Raw genomic sequence first — 23,666 nt, forward strand, 5'->3', positions numbered from 1 at the left:
GGTGGGTGAAATGGATTAATCACCTGTAAAACACTACACATCAGCTGAGGATCCAAGTTGGTACACTCTGATTAGAGGTGGTTGAGTGGGTTAAGAAGGTCACTAATGATATAGATAAAATAAATATTCAACTTTTAGGCACTTATTTGTGATTCCTATTTCCATAATTGACATTGAAAGGAGATAGATCCAAGCAATTTTTTTTTTTTTTTTTTTTAAGTTATTATATCGTCAAACCTGCAAAAGAAGATGCCTTCACCAAACTGAACCAAGACGGCAAAGGCAAGTAAGCATAATTGAATTGATAATGTAGAATATGATGAAACCATTTTTAAAGAATTGGGAAAAAATCAGACCATTTACTCAGATTTGGTGCATTTAAAAACCGGATCAACCCGGAGAGAATCAGGGAACAAACTTCAAAAAACCTTATTGATTTTACTTTTAATTCATTTAAAGAAGAGAAAGACGTTGAATTGATTGTTACATTGATTGAACCGATTTACCCGCACAGAAAGCGGGATCAACGTCCGGACCGAGTTTAGTAACACTGCTAGAAAGCCATTCTTTTATAATTTTGCTTTTCCAATTCTGGAAATGCCAATTGTCAGATCACAGAAATTGCACTGCTTTTGTAGGAATTTTTCACAGGAACCATTTCTATCATCACCACCAACTCCCCATCCACGGATAAAAGACAAAGAGGATTAAAAATAATAATATAATATTATAAGTTTGTCCTTTCCATCACATGGCCTGTAATAATGGGATGTTTCTGTTTACCTTTCTTTTATTCATCACCATTTAAAAAATAAAAAATAAAACCTCTACCAGAAGACTACAAAATATTTCATGAAAGCAAAATTTAGTTGATGATTCATAACAAGCACACAAGAAGACAAAAGAAGATGATTGATGAAAAACTCATAATGGCCAAGAATAAAAGAGAGCACTAATATGTTTCATCATCATTGTACTATCAGCTTCAGCTTCAATTTCATAAGCAATGAAGGCAGTATTTCCTCGCATGAACTTGTTGCAAGACAACCTAGAATTTCTAGTTTCAAACAAGAACTTCTGTATCCAACCTTTGAACTGCATAAGAAATGCCCAAGAATAAAGGCATTCACACTGTACACAAAGAAAGCCTTCGTATCTAGATAAATTATTGAACAGCATAGCAAGGATTGGATACATTCTTCAAACAAAATGATGGCATGGACATTCCACCTTGAGAATATAAAATATTTCGGTATCCATATATAATGCCCTGCACGATAATGAGCACTACTACAATTGACAGATAAAGAAAATAGCAGCAGCAAAAATGATTGTACATATGACAATTTCAATGCCGGACAAACATAAAATAAATACTTTTTGATAGCTTGCGTAAGTTGTAGACTATAGACAAATATGTTATAATAATGAATAGTAACAAAACTTTTGTTGTCTACTTAGAGAGCATATATAATTGTAGTTGAGGAAGTTGGTTCATACTGGACTAGAAGTCTTCATCAATCTTAAATACATAGTTTTTTCCACCATCAAGGCTTGACATAACGGATGCCTTTTGATAATCTCCTACCCTTCTCTCAAAAAAGTTTGCTTTCCCTCTGCACAGTACAAACGAGATTAGAGAAAAAGATAAATGGAAAACCAAATAAAGAGACGTCATAATTATACTTAAATAGTTAATAACCCCATAAGTGGAAGGTATAATGGTGCTGTAAGAATTTAAAAATGGCATCTGGCTCATAAGTCAAATTTCTAAAAGTCAAAACTTGGTTTCTATTTTCAAAATGCCTAACAATGTATAAGTTGCCTTAACAGTTAATATAGCTATTGGGACCATCACTACCTTATCTCCTCCTATAAGGCCAAACCCCACAAATTTTCTCAGTTTAACATCTCATGTGATGAAAATATCTGAGGATCGTTATACTAGAAAGAACCACATTATTTTTCTGATAGAAGTTTGGCACCCATGATTTATGAATCCTCAAGGAGAGCCTACAGTATTAGAAGCTGGAATGATCAAGGAAAGGTGTTTTATTGTTGCATTATATAGATATTTGTAAGTCTACAAATTGAAGGGTTTAGAATAAGAATCGACTTTGAGAGGCACCAAATATGAGTATTTATTGATTAACTGGAAATTAGACATCCACCTTGCAAAAGCGCTAAATGACCAAAAGTCAAGACAAAAAACAATGATGCCACATGTTAACTAACCCTTTGCAGAACTTTAAGGAGAGATTATCATAAATACTCACTGCAAAGATATAAATTCCATCCAATCAAAAGGATTTTCCACATTGTACTTCCTCTGATAACCTAAGGCTACCTGTAAATAAGAAGGAAAAGAAATAAAACTTCTATCTTTCCTTTCCTTTACTCCCAATGAATACAAAATAATAACACAGCAATATATTAATGGATATATACCAAAAGACGATCAGCAACAAACTTTATGTACTGGCTCATTAGTGTTGCATTCATGCCAATTAATGCACATGGGAGGGCATCACACGCGAACTCAGTTTCAATTTCCACTGCTTCATCTATAATTTGCTGAATTTTTTGCCACTCAAGTTGCTTCCGCAACAAACTGTAAGATATCGTGATACATAAATCTTTATTGCTTTAATTTATGAGGAAAACCAAAGTACTGGCAGACTATATTTCCTGATTCTAGCTAAGGAACAAAAGTGAAAAAGTAAAAAAAAAAAAAAAAAAAAAAAATTTAAAAGACAAGAAAAAATCTCACCTATACAGAAGGCATGCAAAGTCACAATGCAGGCCTTCATCTCTGGAAATTAGCTCATTTGAGAATGTTAAACCAGGCATCAAGCCCCTCTTTTTAAGCCAGAAAATGGCACAGAAGCTGAGAACAATAACTTTGAAAATGAAAATAAGTAATCATATATTCAATATAAACATCTTCATGCAGAAGAATAATATGCGAAATATTTCAAGAAACATAGAAGACCTTTTTGTCTTGATATTTGAAGCAGATTACCTTCCTGAGAAAAAGATACCTTCAACACAAGCAAAAGCAACAAGCCTTTCTGCAAACAATGAGGAACTGCAGAAAAGAAAAAGAGATTATTGACAGAAAAAGCTCTCAACATGAAGTTCAGGCACTATATGTGCAGTTACTTTCAAAGAATTGGGCAAAAATCCAGGATACTGTCACAACTGACACAAATTTTTGCCCCAGAATACTACAAAAGAAAGGAAGGGTCTATGAAGCCTTGAATGGCTTTAGACTGAGACTTTCTGAGCTCAGCAGTAAACTACAATACCTATTAATCCAGTCCAATGCCCACTTTGCTTTTCTAGCAACACAAGGAATATTTTCAACAGCATTAAATAACCTATGCTTCTCCCTTGAATCCTTGATATATGTCTCCAAAAGCAAGCTGTACATCTCTGATGACAGAAAGCAGAAAATGTTTCAGTCAGGTAGACCGTAATGAATTATGACAACAAAATCCATTAACATCACTTACAAAAGCTATACCAGAATGAATATTCTCCATAGCAATTTGGAATCCATAGAATGCCCGTGCCTACATGAAATAAAAAGGCTTGCTTTTTAGATTATCAACTGGTACAATATTTTAATCTTCTCGCACAAAAGGATTTATCCTCAATAAACTTGTACTCAAAAAATCATCTTAAATAACCATATAATATATACAAATAGTCAGAAGCAGCGTTGTCTATTGGGTTCTTCTACTTGGCAAATAATGAACAGACAGAGTAAAATGAGATACAGCTGAAAGTATTGACCATGAGCATATCCTTAACAGTTTACAATGAAACATTGAGAGCACAGCGAGTCATTTTACCTCTGGAATTTGAACATCCTTTAGAAATCTTGCTGCTAGGTTCTCCAAAACAATCCCATCAGATGCAGCAAAAAATGCCAGTACATGGCTGATAAAGTGTTTTTCTGAATCAGATAGAGTGTCCCATTGCTGCACATCCTGAGAGAGATCAACCTCCTCAGCTGTAAATGAACAAAAAAGTTATTCATACAAAATAAAGAGAAAGGTAAACTGATAAAAATCAACACACACACCAAAAAAAGGAAAGACTTCGTTAGCAATAATTCAATAAAGATTACAAAAGTTCTCCTAATTAATTTCCAACTATGAAATTAGAAAATAGAACTCCCCTTTTCAAGATATATATATTATGGATTGTAAAAATAATTAGAGAAAGAAAAAGAGACAATCACCAATACTTCGCAGCCAAAAATGGTGAATCAGAAATATAATATCAGGAAAAGAAATGAAGGAAAAAGAAAAGAAAGGACTTTCTTATACTATAATCATCTAATCACTGATGCAGTACCAGTAGTCTACCATCATTGCCAACAACAAACCAACAAATCCATCACTATGAATACACAAACCACATATCTTGCTGACAAATACGCTAGTGAGATTGTTATCATTTTGGCCACAGATTTCAGAAACTATAAATTCTATGCCCATTAAAGCAACAATCAGTATCACCACAACGTCAACCGTTCCTTCACCAGAGCAAACAACCTCATCATTTCAGCAGACACAAATGAATAAATTCAATCTCCATGAGAGCTGATAACAATAACACAAAAAACCATCTTTATCTTCTTCAAAATTAGGTTAGTGAAAACATTTAGGAATTAAATGTTCCATTAAGCACTTGTTTTGAACTGTTCCATTAAGAAAAAGCCACAGAATCACTTCCCTGTGCTACTGAATTTGGAAAATGAAGCAAAGCGAATTACTTTACTTCCTATACGAAGGCAGTGGCTTGAAATCATCAACTAAGGATTTTAATCTCACCCACTCCTTCAGACTCAACTAAGTAATAGAAATAGATTATCATAAAAATGTTCAAAATAATGCAACAAAATGCTGATAGAAGAGGGCAATTTTGAAATTGACAGTAAAATGTTACAATTTCAGAAACCGAGAAGGGGCAAGAATCTCATAGCATCATCAAACAGAAGTAACCTTTTCAAACAAAATCTCCTCTTTTCGTTGACAAACCGAATTATAAATATAAGAAATTGAAGCATACCCAATTGGAAGTAAATACACTCAAACAAACCCAAAAACCTAAATTAAAAACAAATTATATAATAAATACACACAATAAAACCAATAACAACAGCTAAAAAAACAAATAACTGAAACAGAGACCGGTACCGAAATGAAGAAAAAGCTTACCAGTCCAAAAACTGGCCTCAGCCTTCTTGTACATCTCCCAAAGTGGCTTATATCTGATGGGAAACATACAAAATCTCTGGTTCTGTTCCTTTAGTATTGGCTCCTCTTCTTCTTCGTCATTTCTGCTAGTTCGTGTCTCTGTTCCATTTCTTAGAGAACCCATTTCGTTATCCTTTCTCTGCGAGTATGTTGTTATGGTATATATATATTGTAAAGTTGTAACTTAGGAGGAAGAGAAAGAGAAACCCTACAAAAACCCTCCACCAAAGAGACACCGACAAATTTGGTTGCGATTGTTGAAAGCGAATGAATCACAAAAGAAACATTTTGTGTGATTCTTACCGTTTTGTTGGTTTGTTCGTTTCATGCATGGGCCTTCCTGGTGAGAAGTTGAGGACTGTTAAACAACGTCGTTTTAGAAACCGAATCAAAACTTAAAAACCGCTATTTGTTTGTTTATTGTTTGTTATATATTGGGCCATTGTTAGGGCTGCAGTTCTGGTTCTTTTGCCCATGATTACAGGTTGACTAAAAGTGCAAGCAGATAGCTGAATCAAACGTTCTTTTTAGAAAATTCACTTCATGGAGAAGAATCCCCAATTTTAATCATATAAGTATCTGTTTTAGTAACAACAAGGAACTTGTGAGTTTTAAATGGAGCTTTCCATTATTCACATTTGGAAAGCATACTAATTGCTTTAATTTAGCAAAGAAAAATAATCGTGATTATGTTACAGGTTGGGGTTTTTCAAGAATGTCTCTGTTTTGCGTATGGCCATCACAACTATGAATTACAAGTCTTTCAAAAATTACAACTATGAAGTTTCTCACATGGCTAACACAAATTTTTCATATGTGGAAGGTTCAGATTGGCCAGATACCAGAAAGGAAAAAAGGCACGGAAACAGTCGCAGAAAGGAAAAAGACACAGAAACATTCACAAATTTGACAATAAAAAGACTTGCTCTTGGGCCTTGAAACTGATAATTTCCAAGTTATTACTATATGTTTTAACTTTGTCTCTGAAAAATACATTTAATTCCTAATTAGTTGTCATCTTTGTCCATTGTGACGTATGTAATGACGTTTCTAATTTCGGAATTGTTTCAGTGGTTACTATATAAGCCCAAACTCTACTAGTATAAATTTCAATTCCCTCTACGGTTTCTTCTCAGTAGTCACTCTCACTTCCACTCACATCTGTCAAACATGTCAAGTTCTCACTGCTTTGAGAACCCACCAACTCTGAATCCAAACTATGGGGCAGGCACAGTTCAAGAACTTGGTGGTCTCAAGACTTATGTCACTGGCCCTCCCGATTCCAAGCTCGCCATCCTTCTAGTTTGCGATGCATTTGGTAATTATTCATTTCTATTTTCTTCACAAATTCTTTGTTCTTGCATTAATTTCCATATAGTTTGCTTTCTTCAATCTTAGATTTGGCTATAGTATGAAATTAAAATTTCAATAGGTTCTTGGATATTGCAGAATACTTATAATGTTAATCTTTTAAATTTTGTGTATCTAATATTTTGCAGGGTATGAAACACCAAATTTAAGGTATTCTTTGAACTCTATAGTTTGTTGAACAGGTAGTATGAAGAGCTTCTTAATCCACTGAGGATGAATATACTCAAATAGTGAAGATTAGAACGAATTTCTGTCACTCATCGGTGCTCTGTCTATTCCGTAGAGCACTTAGGTTGAAAAAGAGAACTTTTTTAATAGCAGTCATTGCAGATGTTTTGTATAATTTTTTATAGAAATTATGGAAGGAAAGATGTCTATTGCAAATATTTTTAGATGGTAAATTTATCAGTCTTTAGATGTGCATATGTTTTACAATAATTTTAGTATCATGAAATTAGTATTTGGATTTCTTTTGCTGTAAAGGAAGCTTGCAGACAAAGTTGCAGCAGCAGCTGGATTCCTTGTAGTGGTTCCTGATTTTCTCTATGGTGACCCTGCTGATGTGAATAATCCTCAGTTTGATCGACATGTCTGGTTGAAAAACCACGACACTGTGAGTTCCTTGATTATATGAGTAGGAATATAGAGAGCTTCTATGCCATTTGATAGATGCACTTGAGCCTCTAGTGAACTAATACTTCCTCGATGCAAATTCATCTTAGACTGAAGGTTGTAAAGACGCCAAAGCAGTGATTGCTGGACTTAAAAGCAGAGGCATTTCTTCAATAGGGGCTGCAGGTTTTTGCTGGGGTGGTAAGTTATTTGAGTTCTTTCTCGCCACTGTTAGGAGGTGATTAATGAAAGATTTTTTCACCGAAGTTCTTTCTCAGCTACTAATTAAGATTTGGCTTTTCTTGCATTTTGTATAAGGAATGGTTGTGGTAAAATTGGCAAGCTGCAATGATATTCAGGCTGCAGTTATATTACATCCTGGTTTGATTACAGCTGATGAGATCAATGGTAAGTTGGTCACACACCTTCAATCTTTTACTACATACAGATTACTGATTGGACATTGATTCAGCTGTTAAGGTTCCAACTGCTATATTGGGAGCTGAGAAGGATAAGATTTGTCCACCAGAACAATTGAAACAACTAGGAGAGTTGTTAGCAGTAAAATCTGAAGTAAGGCAAAATAGTTATTGACAAGACATTTTTTTTTATCGTTTTATATCTTTCGCTTACTGTTTTCAATATTGGGCTTGCAGATTGAGAGCTATGTAAAGATATTCCCAGGTGTTGCTCATGGATGGACACTGAGGTACAGTGATGAGGATGATTCTGCTGTGAAGATTGCTGAAGAAGCTCATTCAGACCTGTTGAATTGGTTCACCACCCATGTCAAGTGAGAGGGCATTTTGTTCTATGCAGAGCCTAAAACTCGAGTTTAATCTGAAATTTTGATAAAAAATTTAAAATTGTATTAGTGGATCACAACATCAATCAATTTTGCAATTTCGTATGATTAGTATTTTCAATTTCTTTTTATTTTTTGGGCAATTTAATGTAGAAATAAATACTATGTTCATACGGCGGAAACTGCTATATCTAATCTAGAACTTCCCCACTTATTCATTGGGTATTCTTGAATGATGGAAGGAATATTCTTAGAATACTTTGAGTGAAAGTGAGGCTTTAACATGACATATAATATTAAATGATTAATCTTTAAAAAGAAATTAATTATTTTGTTCATGTATTAATGCATTTTAAAATACCATTATGAACATGCTCAACACGATGAGGAATCTCTATGCAATTATTTATACAGTATAAAAGCAATTATGATATCGGTTTCGGTAAACAGTCAAAGATAACGCAAAAGATGATGCCAAATATTAAATTGGAAGATCTCCACAAGCAGTTGAAATATCATTACCATCTTTTTCTCTTTCGGATCCCACTGAGTATTAGTTTTGAGTTGAAAGAAAAAGAAAAAAAAGATGTCAGGACCTCAGTGTTGTGCAAACCCACCAACACTAAACCCAGAAAGCGGAGCTGGTCGTGTCGAGCAAGTGGGAGGCTTTAACTCCTATCTCACTGGCCCTTCTGACTCCAAGCTTGCCATTCTACTTGTCTCTGATATTTATGGTAAATGTAGTTTCTTTATCTTGATTCTTGCTTCGTCATCACCATGGTTGTCGTTGTTGTTGTTGATATAGGTTCACCAGAAGATAGAATCTTGTAAAATGATTGGTATGGTATGAAAATTTCCAAAATATTTTTGGACCTATAAAAATTAATTAAAAAAAAAAAAAGTTAGATTCAAAAAGGGCCGAAAATATGCTATTAACAACTAAAACATGCCAGTGATACGCGCATTTTGTGGTTGATCTTGTAGGATATGAAGCTCCAATCTTGAGGTATGGCTAACTCTCCTTTTGACTTCCCCTCTTTGATTTCATATCTTTATATGTCCTAGAAAAAGTAATTATAAGGTTTATTAATCCTGGACAAGGTGTTTTTATCTTCAGCAAACAATTTGGAATCAGCTTTGACACTTCTACAGTATTACAGTCTGCAAAATTGCAGCTATTCAACTCATTTGAAAGGAAAAAAAAAGCTAAATTCATAAAGTGAAAAAATAAATAGAATTATGGTTCTATGTTCTTCATCGGGATCCGAAATGGGACAAAGGCTACCTTCCCAAATTATTGTCCTTCTTTTATATAACTTAATATTTCCATTTTCTTCTATGAAGCTGAAAAAGAAAGAATTATCTATTGTTTAATATGTATATATCTATGTGATTTTCAATTTAAATATTAATCATAGCATTAGAGGGCTGATGCCAGCTAGTATATATCATGAAGGAAGCTTGCAGACATGATTGCAGCTGCGGGATTCTATGTTGTAGTTCCTGACTTCTTCTATGGAGAGCCCTATTCCCCTGACAATGCTGAGAGACACATTCAAGTTTGGTTCAAGGATCATGGACTGGTAAATTTTGGACTTCTAATATCACTCTTTTTGTGCACTTGATTTCACTGCCTTGTTTTCATTTTGGAACCAAACTAGACGGGGCCTTACATTCAAAGATTGTGTCAAATTGCATGAAATTGCTGCCTGGCTTGTTCTTTTTCCGCTTATGTCTGGCTGTATCAACCTTTTCTACAGTACTAAAAACTAATGCCCTAATTTTGTAATGATCCATATCATTACAAGGTTTAATTATGCCAGAGCTAACTTTTCAATATCTGAACTTTATCATTTTTGCTTCAGGATAAGGGATTTGAAGATGCAAAACCTGTGGTTCAGGCTATCAAGAGTAAAGGAGTATCTGCAATTGGAGCTGCAGGCTTCTGTTGGGGTGGTAGGTTACACGTTTAACATGCTAAATTATGTCTTAAACTAGATGCAAATTAAATTTATAATTTTTTGGTTTTATTCATTTTGCAACTTATTCCTGGAATGTCTTCTGATTTCTTCTCAGCCAAGGTGGTGGTTCAACTGGCAAAAAGTGAGTTTATCCAAGCTGCTGTGTTGTTGCATCCTTCTTTAGTCACTGTGGACGATATCAAGGGTATGATATCTTATACTAGTTTTCTTTTTTTTTCTTTTTTTTTTCCTTTTTTTTTTTTTTTTTTTTTGTATTTTTAACAGCTACTTTTGAAGTAACTAAAAAAATTTTGCATTGAGCTCATGTGTGTAAAAATTCCAACAAGCTTATGCCATATTTGAAGGATTGTTTATCATTGTAATTGGATTGTTGCTTGTTAATATATAAGCTTGTGGATTAAAGCCATTATTTTGCAGAACTGGGTGCCAGATTATGTTTAATTGGCATTTTATTTTCAAAACCCAAAGTGATTTGCACAAGATTATGTTTAAACAGATTATCATATGATAATATATTGAATTGCTTACAGCGGTTGAGGTCCCTATAGCAGTACTAGGAGCCGAGATTGACCATATTTCTCCACCAGCACTTGTGAAACAATTTGAGGAGGTCCTAACTGCAAAACCTGAGGTAGGTTAGTTTATGCTGTTATAGTTGTTAGATCAGTTAATAGTTGGTAGATTTCCTGTTCTTCTCTCAAAAATCTTCTCATCTTTGAATGGATGAGTACTAAACATACATCATAATAAGTGCATGGTTGCTAATTATTTGGTTGTTTACAGATTGATTGCCATGTGAAGATATTTCCCAAGGTGGAGCATGGGTGGACAGTAAGGTACGATGAACGAGACGAGACTGCTGTGAAGAATGCAGAGGAAGCCCATGGAGATACGTTGGACTGGTTCACCAAGCATGTTAAGTGAATAATTTATGCTTGTACGAGAAAATAGTTTCCAGATTCTTGAGCTTGGAACTGAAAATTCTTGCCTTGAATGGTTGCAAAGTACTGTATTTTTGTCATGGTTCATTCTTAAACTTAAATAAGATGGGTGTGGTTTTTTTTTTTTTTTTTTTTTTTTGGAAAACTGAAGGTTCAAATGTGAATCTTTCTATCCATGTGGCATAATTTCATTAAAGGGAAGGAAAATAACAACCAACCGCTATAAAGCTGACGTTTGATTTGACCACCTCGTATTATGTTTCGGCTTTTCCATTAGTGTTTTTTCTTTTTTTTCAATAGGATGAATAAAAGTTTCAAGGAATTTTTAATATACAACATTTAGGTCTTTAGGGTTATAAATAGAAAAATAAGAAAAAAATTATAGTTAACTAATTTAAATAATTACTGTGGAATTATAAATTTGGGACGGAAGGAATATAATTTTTCAATATACACCGATTACCATGGTTCGAATATTATATATTTAACTTAAAAAATTTTTATTCATTGATAGGTCTTATAAAAGAATCTAAACTGAAATTGTTGGCTATACAGGAAATGCATAAATTCATTTATACAATTTTTTCAAAAAATTTAATGTCATTACACTTCTACAAGAGCTTTTTTATGTTAGGAAAGTTCGACGTTTTTTATATTAACAATAATAATTTTAAAATTTTTATTTTATTTTGATAAAAATCTATTAATTTAATGCATGATTAATATAAAACACTAATATTAATGGCAGTAAATAATTGTGTAATTTATTAATTTATCTGGTATATAAGGTAAAAACAAAATAACGACGTAAGAGATGATGTATACAAAATTAAGTAAAAAATCCCGAAATTAAATGCAGGGTCCCGCATACGTATTTGGAATTTAGATAACTGTCGTCGCGTCCAATTTACATACCACTCCTGTGCAATTTCTTTTTTCGGTTGCTTGGAGAAAAGAAAAGGAAGTAAAGGTAACGGAAAAGAGAAAGATAATGTCTGGACCTCAGTGCTGTGCAAACCCACCAACATTAAACCCAGCGAGCGGAGCTGGCCATGTCGAGAAAGTGGGTGGCTTCAATTCCTATGTCACTGGCTCTCCTGACTCCAAGCTTGCCATTCTTCTTATTTCTGATATTTATGGTAAATATCATTTCTTTATGTTTCTGTTTCACCACCATCGGTGTTTTGGTTGTCGTAATTGTTCGCTTTTCTGAATGTTTTCTATTACTTCTCGGCGATTCTATTTGGATTATTTTGTATTGGGTTTTGATCGGTCGGCAGTATCAATCACCCTGATGGATGTTCCTACTTGTTCTATTTTGCAAGTTATTTTTGTGATGAAATTTCGTTTTCTCTTTATCGTTTGAGATTATTTTTTTTGTTAATTGCCAGTTGATTCTCTTAACTGGTCTCTCTCCTTATGTTTTGCATTAATTTTTTATTTCTTCTTCTTGGGTTGGTTTTTGGCATTTTTTTTTTTTTTTTTTTTTTTTTGATTATCATGTGATAATCTTACATGTCTGGTTGATCGTGCAGGATATGAAGCTCCAAACTTGAGGTATGACTCACTCTCCCTTTCTTGTTTGTTTGCACTCTTGTTATCAAAAATCATAGTTAGTCTGGAAGAGCGTATTTTATCTTTGAAGCAAACAATTTGGAATCGGAGAGCTCAAAAGAGATTATCTTTTGTTTAACATGCAAATGCTATGTAGTTTTCCATTTTCATATTAATGACAGCATTTGAGAGCTGATGCCTTCTACTTGCTACCGTGAAGGAAGCTTGCTGACAAGATTGCGGCTGCTGGATTCTATGTTGTAGTTCCTGACTTCTTCTATGGAGACCCATACTCCCCTGACAATGCTGAGAGACCCATACAAGTTTGGTTGAAGGATCATGAAGCGGTAAATTTTGGTCTTCTGCTATATCACTCTTGTTGGCTACTTTCTGCTCTCAAGTTCACCACACTGTTTATACTGTGAACCCATTAATGAATTATATGGGCCCTTAATAAAGATGTTCTGGCTTTTCCCTTCTCTGCTTGCTCATTATGCCTGTCTATATAGTAAATCTTAACCTCTTGATACGACATTAAAAACTAATGGCCACTAAATCTTGTAATGATCTATATCATTATGGAGCATAGTTATGCAAGCGCTAACTTTTCAATATTTCAGGATAAGGGATTTGAAGATGCAAAACCTGTGGTTCAGGCTCTAAAGAGTAAAGGTGTAACAGCAATTGGAGCTGCCGGTTTCTGTTGGGGTGGTAGGTTATACGTTTTACCTCAGCTATACATGGTTTTAATTGCTCAGTACTGTTCAGTTTTCCCCATATCTAGACAACTTTATGTGTTAAATTACACCTTCAACCAGATGCAAATTAAATTTATATTCTTTGAGCATGATATCTTTTGGTTCCTTCTCAGCCAAGGTGGTGGTTCAACTAGCAAAACGTGAGTTTATCCAAGCTGCTGTGTTGCTGCATCCTTCGTTTATAACTGTGGATGATATCAAGGGTATGATTTCTTCCTAGTTATTCTGTGGCTGTTTTCTGGTTCTTTATTTTTTTGGTTTGTACTTTTAACAGCTTCTTTTAAGAACCTGGAATACTTTTAACAGCTTCTTTTAAGAACCTGGAAAGAATGATTTTGAGCTTATGTATGTGAAATCCTGGCTGGCTTAAACCTTTGTTGAAGGATTGTTTGTTATTACAATTTGCTTTGTTGCTATTCTTGTTATCATTCATTTTTTTCTGGATAAAGGCCAGAACTAGATGGCAGTGATGTTAATTTGCATTTGTTCAGGCTATGCCACTTGTATTTTACGGATCTTCAATTTTTGAAAGAAATTAGAGCGGGAAAATGGCATTTTGCTCTGTTTTTGCCACTCTGTGATGTTAAGATCTGAGATTAAGAGAAGTGGAGCAGGAGATTACTCTAATAAGCACAATGATTAGTTTATAATTCAATTAATCAATTAAATATTGAATCACTTGCAGGGGTTGAGGTCCCTATTGCAATACTAGGAGCCGAGATCGACCACCTTTCCCCTCCAGCACTTGTGAAACAGTTTGAAGAGGTCCTAACTGCTAAACCTGAGGTAGAGAAATTTTATGCCTCTTTTATAAGTATTAGTTGTATCTTTTTTAGTTTGTGGTCAAAATCTACTTTTGATTCTTGAAAAATCTTCTTTTAGTTTGAAAGAATAAACTATTAAAGACACATCATCAATCTTTTCATGACTATATGTGTGCTCATCAAGTATGCTTTTGCCTCTCAACTGTGGTAGGGGATTAGCTATGACACATTGAATTCATTTCTTAATATAGTTATTTACCAGCAGAACTAAATAGTTAATCTTTTTTTTTTTTTTTTTCACTCTGCTGCAACTTTATACCAAATACCTGGGCTAGTCTTCATGAAATCTGCTCTGTACAAAATGGGTATCAATCTCAAAGCAAATCAGCATTCTTTTTTTCTCTATCTTTCTCCAGGCCAAATAGCATGTGACATTTTTATCTAGTTTTCTATTCATTTTCGTTTGGTCATTGCTACAATGTATTAAAACACTGAATGAAACATTCACTGCATCATCTCTAAAGACTTGTCTTTCAATTTGGCAATTAAAAGATCTTTTGCTTGTTTACAGGTTGATTGCCATGTGAAGATATTTCCCAAGGTTGCTCATGGATGGACAGTGAGGTATAATGTAGAAGATGCAAATGCGGTGAAAGCCGCTGAGGAAGCCCATGGAAACTTGCTGGACTGGTTCACCAAGCATGTTAAGTGAACAATTGGTGAGATGACAAAGATTATGCCATATTATGTAGAACTTCTTGGCTTTGCTTATCTTGGGTGGTTGAAAAGTGTGATGAGGCATGTTAAACCTCGAATAATAATACGCATTGTTGTGTTTAATAACAGCCTTGTATGGATGCGTAACTTGATATTGATGCATACATAAGACCTACTACTTCAACCGAATCATACATGATTGGCTTAATATTTATAAATTACAAGTTCGTTTCCAACTTAATTTTAATTAGAAGGTAGAAGAGATTTTTTCTTTTTAATTTATTAGAGGCTCGATAGGTTAAAATATTGCTAGGGGGTTATATAATAGGGGACAATCCATGGTTCGACTCGCCACATTGGTAAACAGCAATTGTGGTGAGACAACTATCTTGACAATTAGATTTTGCTTACTATTATGAACCATTTTCCATGTCTACAAATTTGAATGACCAATTGACCAACAGCCAAGTGGAACCACTCACACAGTGGCCACGCGCACCACAAAATGTCTGGACACCCAAGCGCTTCCAAAGCAAGTGGGCATTACGTTCGGCCACCGATTCCACAAACACGGCCTGCTAGTTGTGTGGGTCCCTTCTACAAATGTCAATCAGTCGCTTGCATCACGGAGAAAGCGCGTGGATTCGGACCATCTTAATTTATTTTCCTGTTTATTAACAATTTCTTCATTTATTAATATTAATTATATTATTAGGCTGGTGGTGTGTCTTTCTTTGCCCCTACTACTTTTTGTTTCTACCACTACGCCATTTGGCACCTCATTTCTCAACTTCCAAATTCGTGGGAGGAAATAGGAACTACCAATTCTGATTTTTAAAACTAAATTATTCACATTGACATTATATAATTAATTATAAATTTTTAATAATAAAGTAAAAGATAAATTAACTAATCGTTTGATAAATTTAACCATATTAAAAAAAATGATTACATAAGCTCATCCGCTAAACAACAACAAGCATTAGAGCATATCCAATGCAACTATGGATTGTAAGTGACTGAATCCATATGGTATAAAAAAATAATGATGTGAATGAACGTGAATTTGTAAATACTAGATTTTAGAAATGATTCTCCGATACACGAAGAAGAAATTAATTTAAGTAGAAGAAAAAGTTTGAGCGCAAATAAAGGAGAATGCATAAAAGAAAATTAAAAAAAAAAACAAATAGAAAAAAAGAACAAAAAGTTGAATCACGTTGTTTAATAGACTCTCTAAAAATAGAGAGCATCAGTGTCCATGTCTATTTTTCTTTTTGACAAATTTTTGTTTTAAATACCACCATTTGGATATTTCTTTTCAAAAATTTTTTGTATGCATATAAATATTTTAATTTAATTCCAAGATTAAAATTAAACTTTTTTTTCTTAAAAAAAACTCTATTTATACCATTATACAACAAAGGCATACCTTTCCTTAATTCATCAAACTGGTGAAAATAATTATGGTCGAGAAAATTCAAACTCGAGACATTCCACTCTTCACATAAATAAAAAGACTAAACAGATCACTACCTAATTGACCCTAATTTCTTTTATTTTAAATTCGTCTTTTATTTTAAATTCGCCACGAATGACTGATGTATAATAGAAGGGGGATTTCATACCTCAGGCTTTGTAGATACGCTGTCTTTGGAGCTTAGCTCCCTCCGTTATATAAAATTAAAAAAAAAAAAAAAAAAGAAATGCTAATTGGATAATCAAGCTATAATGAATATGATTGTTGAATTACCATAATGTCCTGCAAAGCGAAACGTGTTGACAATCATTGGGCTATGACATGGATAAAGGTTTGGTTTATAATTTCAATCCAAGATTCCAAAAGCCATGTGATGCACATGCAAATGATAGCATTCCATCCAATTGTGATCTGTGAGTGTCTCTTATCCTGAGCACATCCACTGTGGTTGATTTACTTATTCCTTTTTTTCAGTCAATTTCAATGGATAATATGGAGTTTTCATTGGATAATTAATCTCAACATCTATCTCTTTTTTTATTGGATATTATGATTTTTAATATTCAATTTATTTTAATTAAATAATTTCTCCACACTGACATTCGGTAAGTGACTTCTCAACTATTTTCTCTCTCTTATTTTTTCAATACTTCGTCTTCCCAAACATGGCAGCTAAATAAATAAATTAATCTATAGATTTTCAATTTTAATTTTGTTGCGCTCTGAATTTTACAAATGATTTATAATACGCTTAAATTTGTAAATTTCGATAATATTATAACCTTTTCAACACTAATATCAATAAGTTTTAAAATTTTCAGCTTTTATATAAAATATTAATTTGATATATAGTTAACGTAATTTTTAAAATTATAATTTCTATAAAATTTAACTTTTTTTAATAAGTATTTAATTGATCTAATTTTATAAATTAGATTATTTAATAAAATAATTTTAAAAATTAAAATATTTAATAAATAATTTTATAAATTAAAATATTTAACGGGTGAAAATAAAAATTGATGCGTTGTAATATTAAAATAATAAAATTCTGAATTTATGTACATGCATTCCCAAATAACAGAACACTTCCTTATTTTCGTAAATTTGACAATGTCCAGTGGCAAAGATGTCATTTACTGAAAATCATGATGCCTGCCTTTCAACCCCACTTTAATAGCCTTTATCAAATTAAAAAATACTTCATGAATTAAAAAATGTTTAATAAATAAAATAATACAAGCAATTTTTCGTCCCATATTGTTTCTCTCCAAAAAAGCCTTCAACTTGAAGTACACCACTTCATGTTTCTGGTTCTTGTTCTCTGAGTTCTCTCCCTTCTTCTCTCTTTTCGTCTTCCTTTGAGATCCACAGCTACTTCCGCAAAAACAATTTCTTTTATCGTTCTTCCTGTCAGAACTTTACCTTTTATTTTTCCTTCTGTTCTTTAGACACCATCCATAAAGAAAATATAGAAATCCAAGAAGAGATTATCGCCTCTGCTTTAGATTCTCCAAAATTTAGTATTATCCGCTTTAATTGTACAATACCCACTTCGCCTTGATCTGTACTCTTTCTTTTCCAGCTATTACATTTTAGTCTCATCCGCCATTTTTTGGCGACACACTCTCCGTTCTTCCCTTTTCTCTCTCTTTCTTTCTTTCATTTTCTTTAGCTTTCAAAATCAAGTCTGATTCAAATTTACGCAGTTTTGCTTCGGATACTGTAAAGCTTATTGCTTTTCCCTCTTTTTACTTTTGATCTTACCATTACGGTGTATTCGAGGCAGTTTTGTTTCCGGGTGTTTTTCTTTCTTTCAAATTTGATTGCAGCTTTTCATGGTTTTTTTTTGTGATCTCAACTTTATCAGAATGGTTTGGTCCCATTTGATATTGGTAAACTGCGGTTAAGCATAGCTAAATTTTCTTCCCTCTTATCGAGGCTGGGGAGCAAATTCTGCTTGATTAATCACTTTCGACTTTCGAGGGTTTTGATGCTTTGTTGCTAAGATGCAGCCTGATCAACGAAAAAAGGTAAATTCAAGCATTTAATTTATATATTTCTTTGTGTGAGTGTTTATATATCTCTGTAGCTCCGTATATGACGGTTCTCTTCAAGCAAGACCAATCTCATTATTCTGATTAGAGAGAGTTGATTTTGAATCTATAGTCGTTCAGTATTTTCAGTACTTGGGCTAAAATATAAATTTCTAGTAGGTTTGGCATTTTTATTGGTTCAATAGGGTTACTATTACGGTTCCATTTGTACTGGATGCTTCTTCTACATCGCCTATAATTCCTGTATATTTGGGTGTGGGCGGAGCTGGTCATGTTCATGTCTAAGCTTCGTTGACTATTCTTATCCCCCCATTGCAAAATTGTGGCAGCTCCCACTATAATATTATTTCCATGTAATGTATGCATGGTTTTAAGCCTTGCCTCTTTTTTTCTGCTTTATTATTATTTTTTGAATCTTTAGTTTCGTGGTTAATATGCCATCATTTTTTATCTTGGTTTAGGAGAGAATTTCTATAAGAAATGTTTATTTTCTTATCCAGCCCTTTTTATTTCTTGGCTTGCAGTGTGTGTGTGTGTGTCTCTGTCTCTCTGTCTCTCTCTCTCTCTCTCTCTCTTTTTTTTTTTTTTTTGGGGGGGGGGGGGGTGTATTTTGATGAGTCCCAGAATGAAATTGCACTTACAAGAAATTTTATATTCTTTTGTAGAGACCATATTTTCCCTACCCAGTGATCAACAAAATCATATTCCTTCTGCATTTACTTCTACTCTGAATTGGATTTTTATTTCCATTTACTTTATCTACTAATGTAGACTTCTCTTACTGATAAATATGAGGAGCCTTTTTTCCGCTTTTTGTTTGTATTATTGTGATCATTGTTGTGATGCTGATAAAGCATACCAAATAATTGCATTTTGTTTAATAATTAAAATCTGGCTGAAAGCTAAATGGTAAGGGATGGGATGGTGTTTCTGGGGTCAAATCTATGTGTTTGTCGGACAATGGGAAGGTTAGGCCATTAAATGTCACAATTGAAGTAAATTATAGGCCTAATTGCTTTTACTGTCCCAACATAAGGAGTATCTAGACTACATAAGTTAATTTCGTTAATAAATGTGTATGCATAAATATATGACCAAAAATTGCTATTGAATTATATTTGAATAATATTATAAATCAGTTCAGTTCTGTTTATAGTTTTCATTTGGCATGATTTCTTCTCCTCTTTAATGTTTGGTGTTGTAGTCATCTGTCGATGTGGACTTCTTCACTGAATATGGTGAGGGGAGCAGGTACAAAATAGAGGAAGTAATTGGTAAAGGAAGCTATGGTGTTGTTTGTTCAGCATATGATACGCATATTGGAGAAAAGGTTGCAATTAAGAAAATCAATGACATCTTTGAACATGTTTCTGATGCTACCCGCATACTTCGAGAGATTAAACTTCTTAGGCTCTTGCGTCATCCTGACATAGTGGAGATCAAGCACATTTTGTTGCCTCCATCCAGACGGGAATTTAAGGACATATATGTTGTCTTTGAGCTGATGGAATCTGATTTACATCAAGTTATTAAAGCAAATGATGATTTAACACCAGAACATTATCAATTCTTTCTTTATCAGCTTCTTAGAGGCCTGAAATATATACACACAGGTGATTGGCTGAGCCTACAGTTTTTGCATTACTTTTTCTGAGTGTAATATTTTGAATTTTGAGCATTTGCTACTTTGTGTGGGCAAACTTGCTGATTTTCTTCATCATTTTTTGTGGAAATTTGTCTGTGGTCTTAAAGCCAATGTCTTTCATCGGGATCTAAAACCAAAAAATATCTTAGCAAATGCTGACTGCAAGCTGAAGATCTGTGACTTTGGGCTTGCAAGAGTAGCATTTAACGATACCCCAACTGCCATTTTCTGGACAGTAAGTTCTCTCTTGATATGATGCTTAAAATATTTAATTGCCGTGTAGATTATCTTTGTTTTTTTTTTCATCATTTTTTTTGGCATTTACGTTTGTGGTACCACAACAATGTTTAAGCTTGTATCATTTCTGTTTCCTTTGCCCACAGGACTATGTTGCAACAAGATGGTATAGGGCTCCTGAATTGTGTGGATCATTTTTCTCAAAGGTGCAGAATTATTACCCTTATCATTTGCTGTTATTATCCAATCTTTTGATCTTGTGATGGGCTTGAGGGTGCATGTTTACAAGTTTGGAATTTCATCTATTTTACATTTTATATTCACCATGGCATTTGACTTACCCACAAAAGCTTGTCGTAGAAGTTCTTTTAAGCGCATTCACTATAGCTCTTGAATTGCTTTCCTTCTTCCATGATTGTTGGAAGAATATATTATATCATGCCTAAGGATATAATCTGCTTGGGCCATTACCCAACCTATTGTTGTGCACCTACTGATAGCCCATATGCAATTAATTATTGCTACTTGCCTTTTCATTTGAGAGTCGGAAGAGAAGGGGAAGGGGTTAATTTGTGTATTTAGGTCAGATCTGTTAACATGCAATATTCATTTATATTATGTGATAGTAAGGCTTAATATAGATTATGGCTTGTACATGGTGCCATCTCCCTGCAAAAGCTACCTTAGTTTATTACCATATGTATTTCAGCACCTTCTTATATTCATCTCTGTTTTTAATTTTCAGTATACACCAGCAATAGACATATGGAGCATTGGATGCATCTTTGCTGAACTTTTAACGGGAAAACCTCTTTTCCCTGGGAAAAATGTAGTCCATCAACTGGATCTAATGACTGATCTGTTGGGAACTCCATCCCCTGAAGCCATTGCCAGGGTATGTTTTCTTTGATGAGTTTGTGTTGATGGGAAAATGATTGGTTTGTAGTTCACTTACTCTGCAGCATATCCTTGTAGTTTGTTTGCTAAAGTATTACTATTATATGAACAGGTACGCAATGAAAAAGCTCGGAGATACTTAAGCAGCATGAGAAAGAAGAAGCCCATTCCTTTCTCCCAAAAGTTCCCTAATGCAGATCCACTTGCACTTCGTTTATTGGAAAAGATGTTGGCATTTGAACCTAAGGATCGACCCACTGCTGAAGAGGTATTTGTTTATTTCCTTCTTAAGCATATTTTTGTAATATGCCTTGTTTATGCCTTTCTTACTCAATTTTGGTGAAATGCCTACTCTTCTAATGGAGCATTTTTTGTTGTATTTTCTTAGGCTCTTGCTGATCCATATTTCAAGGGTTTGGCCAAAGTGGAGAGAGAGCCTTCTGCTCAACCGGTTACTAAGATGGAATTTGAATTTGAGAGGCGAAGGATAACCAAGGAAGATGTAAGGGAGCTCATATACCGAGAAATTCTAGAGTACCATCCCAAAATGTTGAAAGAATACTTGGAAGGTTCAGAGCCAACAGGCTTCATGTATCCAAGGTTTTCTATATTTGATTGTTTATTTTTTATTGAAATAATTTAATCATTGGTGCTGTATGAGAGTCTCGAGTATTTATTGTTTTCCCATGCAGTGCTGTTGACCATTTCAAAAAGCAATTTGCTTACTTAGAGGAGCATTATGGAAATGGTGCGACTGTTACTCCACCTGAGAGGCAGCATGCATCCTTGCCCAGGTATCTCTATAAATAAGTTGTTCCTTTCTGTGTGCCATGATAATGTACTGTCATATAATTGAATTTGGTATTTTGTCTTTGCATTGATGAAAAATCTGTGTGCAGGCCATGTGTGTTATATTCAGATAACACAGTGCAAAATTCAGTGGAAGTAACAAATGATCTTTCCAAATGTTCTATCAAAGATATTGAGAAGCCACATATGGACCGTAGTGGTGGCATCCCAATGACAAGGCTTCCTCTTCAAGTTCCTCAAAGTATCCAAGGTATGAAATAATTGTATTAGTTTTCCCTCTCATTCTCGGAATGATTCAATGCTTTCTCTTATCTCTCTGTACTGCTATGTGCTTGGCAGAAAACAATTCTGCAGCATTTGCCTTGTCTAGAACTCCTTTTTTGCTGCTTGATTGTAACCCAATCAAATCAATTTCTCACTGTACATGCTAAGTTACCAAAGAAATAAGAAACATACTGTATGAGAGGTAGTAGTGTTGATTCTTTTCTCGTATGAAAACTTGTAGACTAAGATGAATACACCATCGTAATTTTAAAACTTGAGGTACTTTTTCAGGTTGCTGATTTTGCACTCATATTTCTTTTCTCATACTCACACATGGACCTAGTTCTAGAACTTTTTCCTACATGATATAATGATGACTAGGTGGGCTTGCAGCAGGTGCTGCTAGACCTGGGAAAGTTGTCGGTTCGGTACTGCGTTATAACAATTGTGCGGCAGCAGAAGCTCTTGAACAGCGAAGGATGGTCAGGAACCCAGCTATTTCAACTCAATATACTGCTGCGAACTGCTCATATCCAAGAAGAAACTCTGTCTGTAAAAATGAAAGGGGAGAGGATGAAGGAGTTGAAGGCTCTGGTGGCTTACAGCCAAAACCTCAGTACATGGCAAGGAAAGTTGCTGCTGCTCAAGGTGGGCCTGGGAATCACTGGTACTGATGATGTGACAGACTTATATGCTTGGCTGCCTGTAACCAAATGGTGGCAGTCGCTGGAGCACATTTCATGAGATTGATCTTGCCACCAAAATGAAATTCATATGTTCCTACTGCTGTAATTTAGTGGTGTTTTCTACGGGCTCAAAGGCATAAGAAGATCTAAGGTCTGGGACTTCTATTGGAGGATGTTATGCAGCAAGTTGTATTTCATATCGCTAATTTAGTTGAACAGGTTCCTTGGTGCTTACCATTCATGACCATATATAGCTCTCTGATTTAGCTCAATAACCAAGATACAAGGAATGTATGATATCATGAATGAGGAAAGGCAAAGGGATTGGTTGATTTACTAAGTCCTTTATCTTTTCTTTTTCAGTCTTTGGAAGATAAAAGTAAGCTATTACTTATACTTTCCCCTCTCTTGGGGCCACCTGATAGTTGATTGTTGTTTCACTTTATTTGTGTTATTTTACACCAGAAATAAGAACCTTCTCTTCTTGACATGCGACTCACTGAGGGAAAACATCTAGGTTAACTTGCTTGCAAAGTAGACTTGGATATTAGGATACAACATAAAATTGTATTTTGGAAACCTGGAAACAGTTTGATTGAGGCTTGCTTTTGCGATTTTACTTTTGAAGAACTCCAATGTTTGTTGATTGATCTTTCTTGTATGCGGAAAGCTTAGCATTGATAACATTCAAGTTGTTCATTTTTTAATTTTGGGTAAGCAGCTAATAATTGCGGAGCAAAGCTGTGTGGCTCTTGTTTGTATTTGATCTCTGAAAAATAGCCGTCTTAATTAGAGATGTTGCAACAGGTGGTCCAT

At 34.2% G+C, this 23,666-nt stretch overlaps 5 protein-coding genes across 8 annotated transcripts; 4 read left to right on the forward strand and 1 right to left on the reverse strand.

The window, feature by feature from the left end:
• Positions 1-1,352: 1,352 nt before the first annotated feature.
• Positions 1,353-6,104, reverse strand: RNR2A (ribonucleotide reductase 2A). 2 transcript variants are annotated; one of them, XM_089724064.1, is made up of 9 exons: positions 5,232-6,104; positions 3,858-4,018; positions 3,527-3,575; positions 3,309-3,435; positions 3,023-3,088; positions 2,771-2,887; positions 2,449-2,611; positions 2,236-2,347; positions 1,353-1,616 (listed from the first exon to the last, which is right to left on the reverse strand). In XM_089724064.1, exons 1-8 carry the CDS (start codon positions 5,392-5,394, stop codon positions 2,273-2,275), a joined length of 921 nt encoding a protein of 306 aa, XP_089580190.1. In that variant the 5' UTR covers positions 5,395-6,104; the 3' UTR covers positions 1,353-1,616; positions 2,236-2,272. The 2 variants fall into 2 exon arrangements, with proteins under 2 accessions (XP_089580190.1, XP_089580189.1); XM_089724063.1 differs by having other exon boundaries at positions 2,277-2,347; positions 5,232-6,090.
• Positions 6,105-6,372: 268 nt separating this feature from the next.
• LOC105631900 (endo-1,3;1,4-beta-D-glucanase) lies at positions 6,373-8,163 on the forward strand. The gene is made up of 7 exons (XM_012214118.4): positions 6,373-6,588; positions 6,770-6,791; positions 7,125-7,254; positions 7,364-7,454; positions 7,572-7,661; positions 7,726-7,826; positions 7,910-8,163. Exons 1-7 carry the CDS (start codon positions 6,441-6,443, stop codon positions 8,048-8,050), a joined length of 723 nt encoding a protein of 240 aa, XP_012069508.1. The 5' UTR covers positions 6,373-6,440; the 3' UTR covers positions 8,051-8,163.
• Positions 8,164-8,295: 132 nt separating this feature from the next.
• On the forward strand, positions 8,296-11,108 carry LOC105631899 (endo-1,3;1,4-beta-D-glucanase). The gene is made up of 7 exons (XM_012214117.4): positions 8,296-8,792; positions 9,043-9,064; positions 9,515-9,641; positions 9,924-10,014; positions 10,135-10,224; positions 10,571-10,671; positions 10,824-11,108. Exons 1-7 carry the CDS (start codon positions 8,645-8,647, stop codon positions 10,962-10,964), a joined length of 720 nt encoding a protein of 239 aa, XP_012069507.1. The 5' UTR covers positions 8,296-8,644; the 3' UTR covers positions 10,965-11,108.
• Positions 11,109-11,883: 775 nt separating this feature from the next.
• Positions 11,884-14,963, forward strand: LOC105631898 (endo-1,3;1,4-beta-D-glucanase). The gene is made up of 7 exons (XM_012214116.4): positions 11,884-12,120; positions 12,517-12,538; positions 12,756-12,882; positions 13,156-13,246; positions 13,407-13,496; positions 13,979-14,079; positions 14,629-14,963. The coding sequence occupies exons 1-7, from the start codon at positions 11,973-11,975 to the stop codon at positions 14,767-14,769; spliced, it is 720 nt and encodes a 239-aa protein (XP_012069506.1). The 5' UTR covers positions 11,884-11,972; the 3' UTR covers positions 14,770-14,963.
• A 2,534-nt stretch (positions 14,964-17,497) lies between these two features.
• On the forward strand, positions 17,498-23,338 carry MPK16 (mitogen-activated protein kinase 16). Of its 3 annotated transcripts, none has more exons than XM_020678506.3 (10): positions 17,498-18,287; positions 19,516-19,924; positions 20,064-20,191; positions 20,340-20,399; positions 20,939-21,088; positions 21,203-21,358; positions 21,479-21,690; positions 21,783-21,884; positions 21,990-22,150; positions 22,546-23,338. In XM_020678506.3, the coding sequence occupies exons 1-10, from the start codon at positions 18,264-18,266 to the stop codon at positions 22,836-22,838; spliced, it is 1,695 nt and encodes a 564-aa protein (XP_020534165.1). In that variant the 5' UTR covers positions 17,498-18,263; the 3' UTR covers positions 22,839-23,338. The 3 variants fall into 3 exon arrangements, with proteins under 3 accessions (XP_020534165.1, XP_012069504.1, XP_012069505.1); XM_012214114.4 differs by having other exon boundaries at positions 17,499-18,287; positions 22,558-23,338; XM_012214115.4 differs by having other exon boundaries at positions 17,499-18,287; positions 22,561-23,338.
• The last annotated feature ends 328 nt before the right edge of the window (positions 23,339-23,666 follow it).

The sequence above is a fragment of the Jatropha curcas genome, chromosome 7 (genome assembly GCF_041381405.1).
Source record: "Jatropha curcas cultivar XTBG-Jc1 chromosome 7, XTBG_Jcur_1.0, whole genome shotgun sequence".
Classification (NCBI taxonomy): domain Eukaryota; kingdom Viridiplantae; phylum Streptophyta; class Magnoliopsida; order Malpighiales; family Euphorbiaceae; genus Jatropha; species Jatropha curcas.

Excerpts from the sequence above, each read along its gene's own strand:
- MPK16 (XM_020678506.3), top strand. The coding sequence starts at position 18,264 with ATGCAGCCTGATCAACGAAAAAAG. Across the intron at positions 20,192-20,339 it reads CAACTGCCATTTTCTGGACA|GACTATGTTGCAACAAGATG; the intron begins GTAAGTTCTCTC and ends CTTTGCCCACAG. Across the intron at positions 21,691-21,782 it reads ACAGGCTTCATGTATCCAAG|TGCTGTTGACCATTTCAAAA; the intron begins GTTTTCTATATT and ends TTTCCCATGCAG.
- RNR2A (XM_089724063.1), bottom strand. The coding sequence starts at position 5,394 with ATGGGTTCTCTAAGAAATGGAACAGAGACACGAACTAGCAGAAATGAC. Across the intron at positions 3,576-3,857 it reads AGGATGTTCAAATTCCAGAG|GCACGGGCATTCTATGGATT; the intron begins GTAAAATGACTC and ends TATTTCATGTAG. Across the intron at positions 3,436-3,526 it reads TATGGAGAATATTCATTCTG|AGATGTACAGCTTGCTTTTG; the intron begins GTATAGCTTTTG and ends TTCTGTCATCAG.
- LOC105631898 (XM_012214116.4), top strand. The coding sequence starts at position 11,973 with ATGTCTGGACCTCAGTGCTGTGCAAACCCACCAACATTAAACCCAGCG. Across the intron at positions 12,121-12,516 it reads TCTTATTTCTGATATTTATG|GATATGAAGCTCCAAACTTG; the intron begins GTAAATATCATT and ends TTGATCGTGCAG. Across the intron at positions 12,539-12,755 it reads TATGAAGCTCCAAACTTGAG|GAAGCTTGCTGACAAGATTG; the intron begins GTATGACTCACT and ends GCTACCGTGAAG.
- LOC105631899 (XM_012214117.4), top strand. The coding sequence starts at position 8,645 with ATGTCAGGACCTCAGTGTTGTGCAAACCCACCAACACTAAACCCAGAA. Across the intron at positions 10,225-10,570 it reads CACTGTGGACGATATCAAGG|CGGTTGAGGTCCCTATAGCA; the intron begins GTATGATATCTT and ends AATTGCTTACAG. Across the intron at positions 10,672-10,823 it reads TCCTAACTGCAAAACCTGAG|ATTGATTGCCATGTGAAGAT; the intron begins GTAGGTTAGTTT and ends GGTTGTTTACAG.
- LOC105631900 (XM_012214118.4), top strand. The coding sequence starts at position 6,441 with ATGTCAAGTTCTCACTGCTTTGAGAACCCACCAACTCTGAATCCAAAC. Across the intron at positions 6,589-6,769 it reads TCTAGTTTGCGATGCATTTG|GGTATGAAACACCAAATTTA; the intron begins GTAATTATTCAT and ends AATATTTTGCAG. Across the intron at positions 6,792-7,124 it reads TATGAAACACCAAATTTAAG|GAAGCTTGCAGACAAAGTTG; the intron begins GTATTCTTTGAA and ends TTTGCTGTAAAG.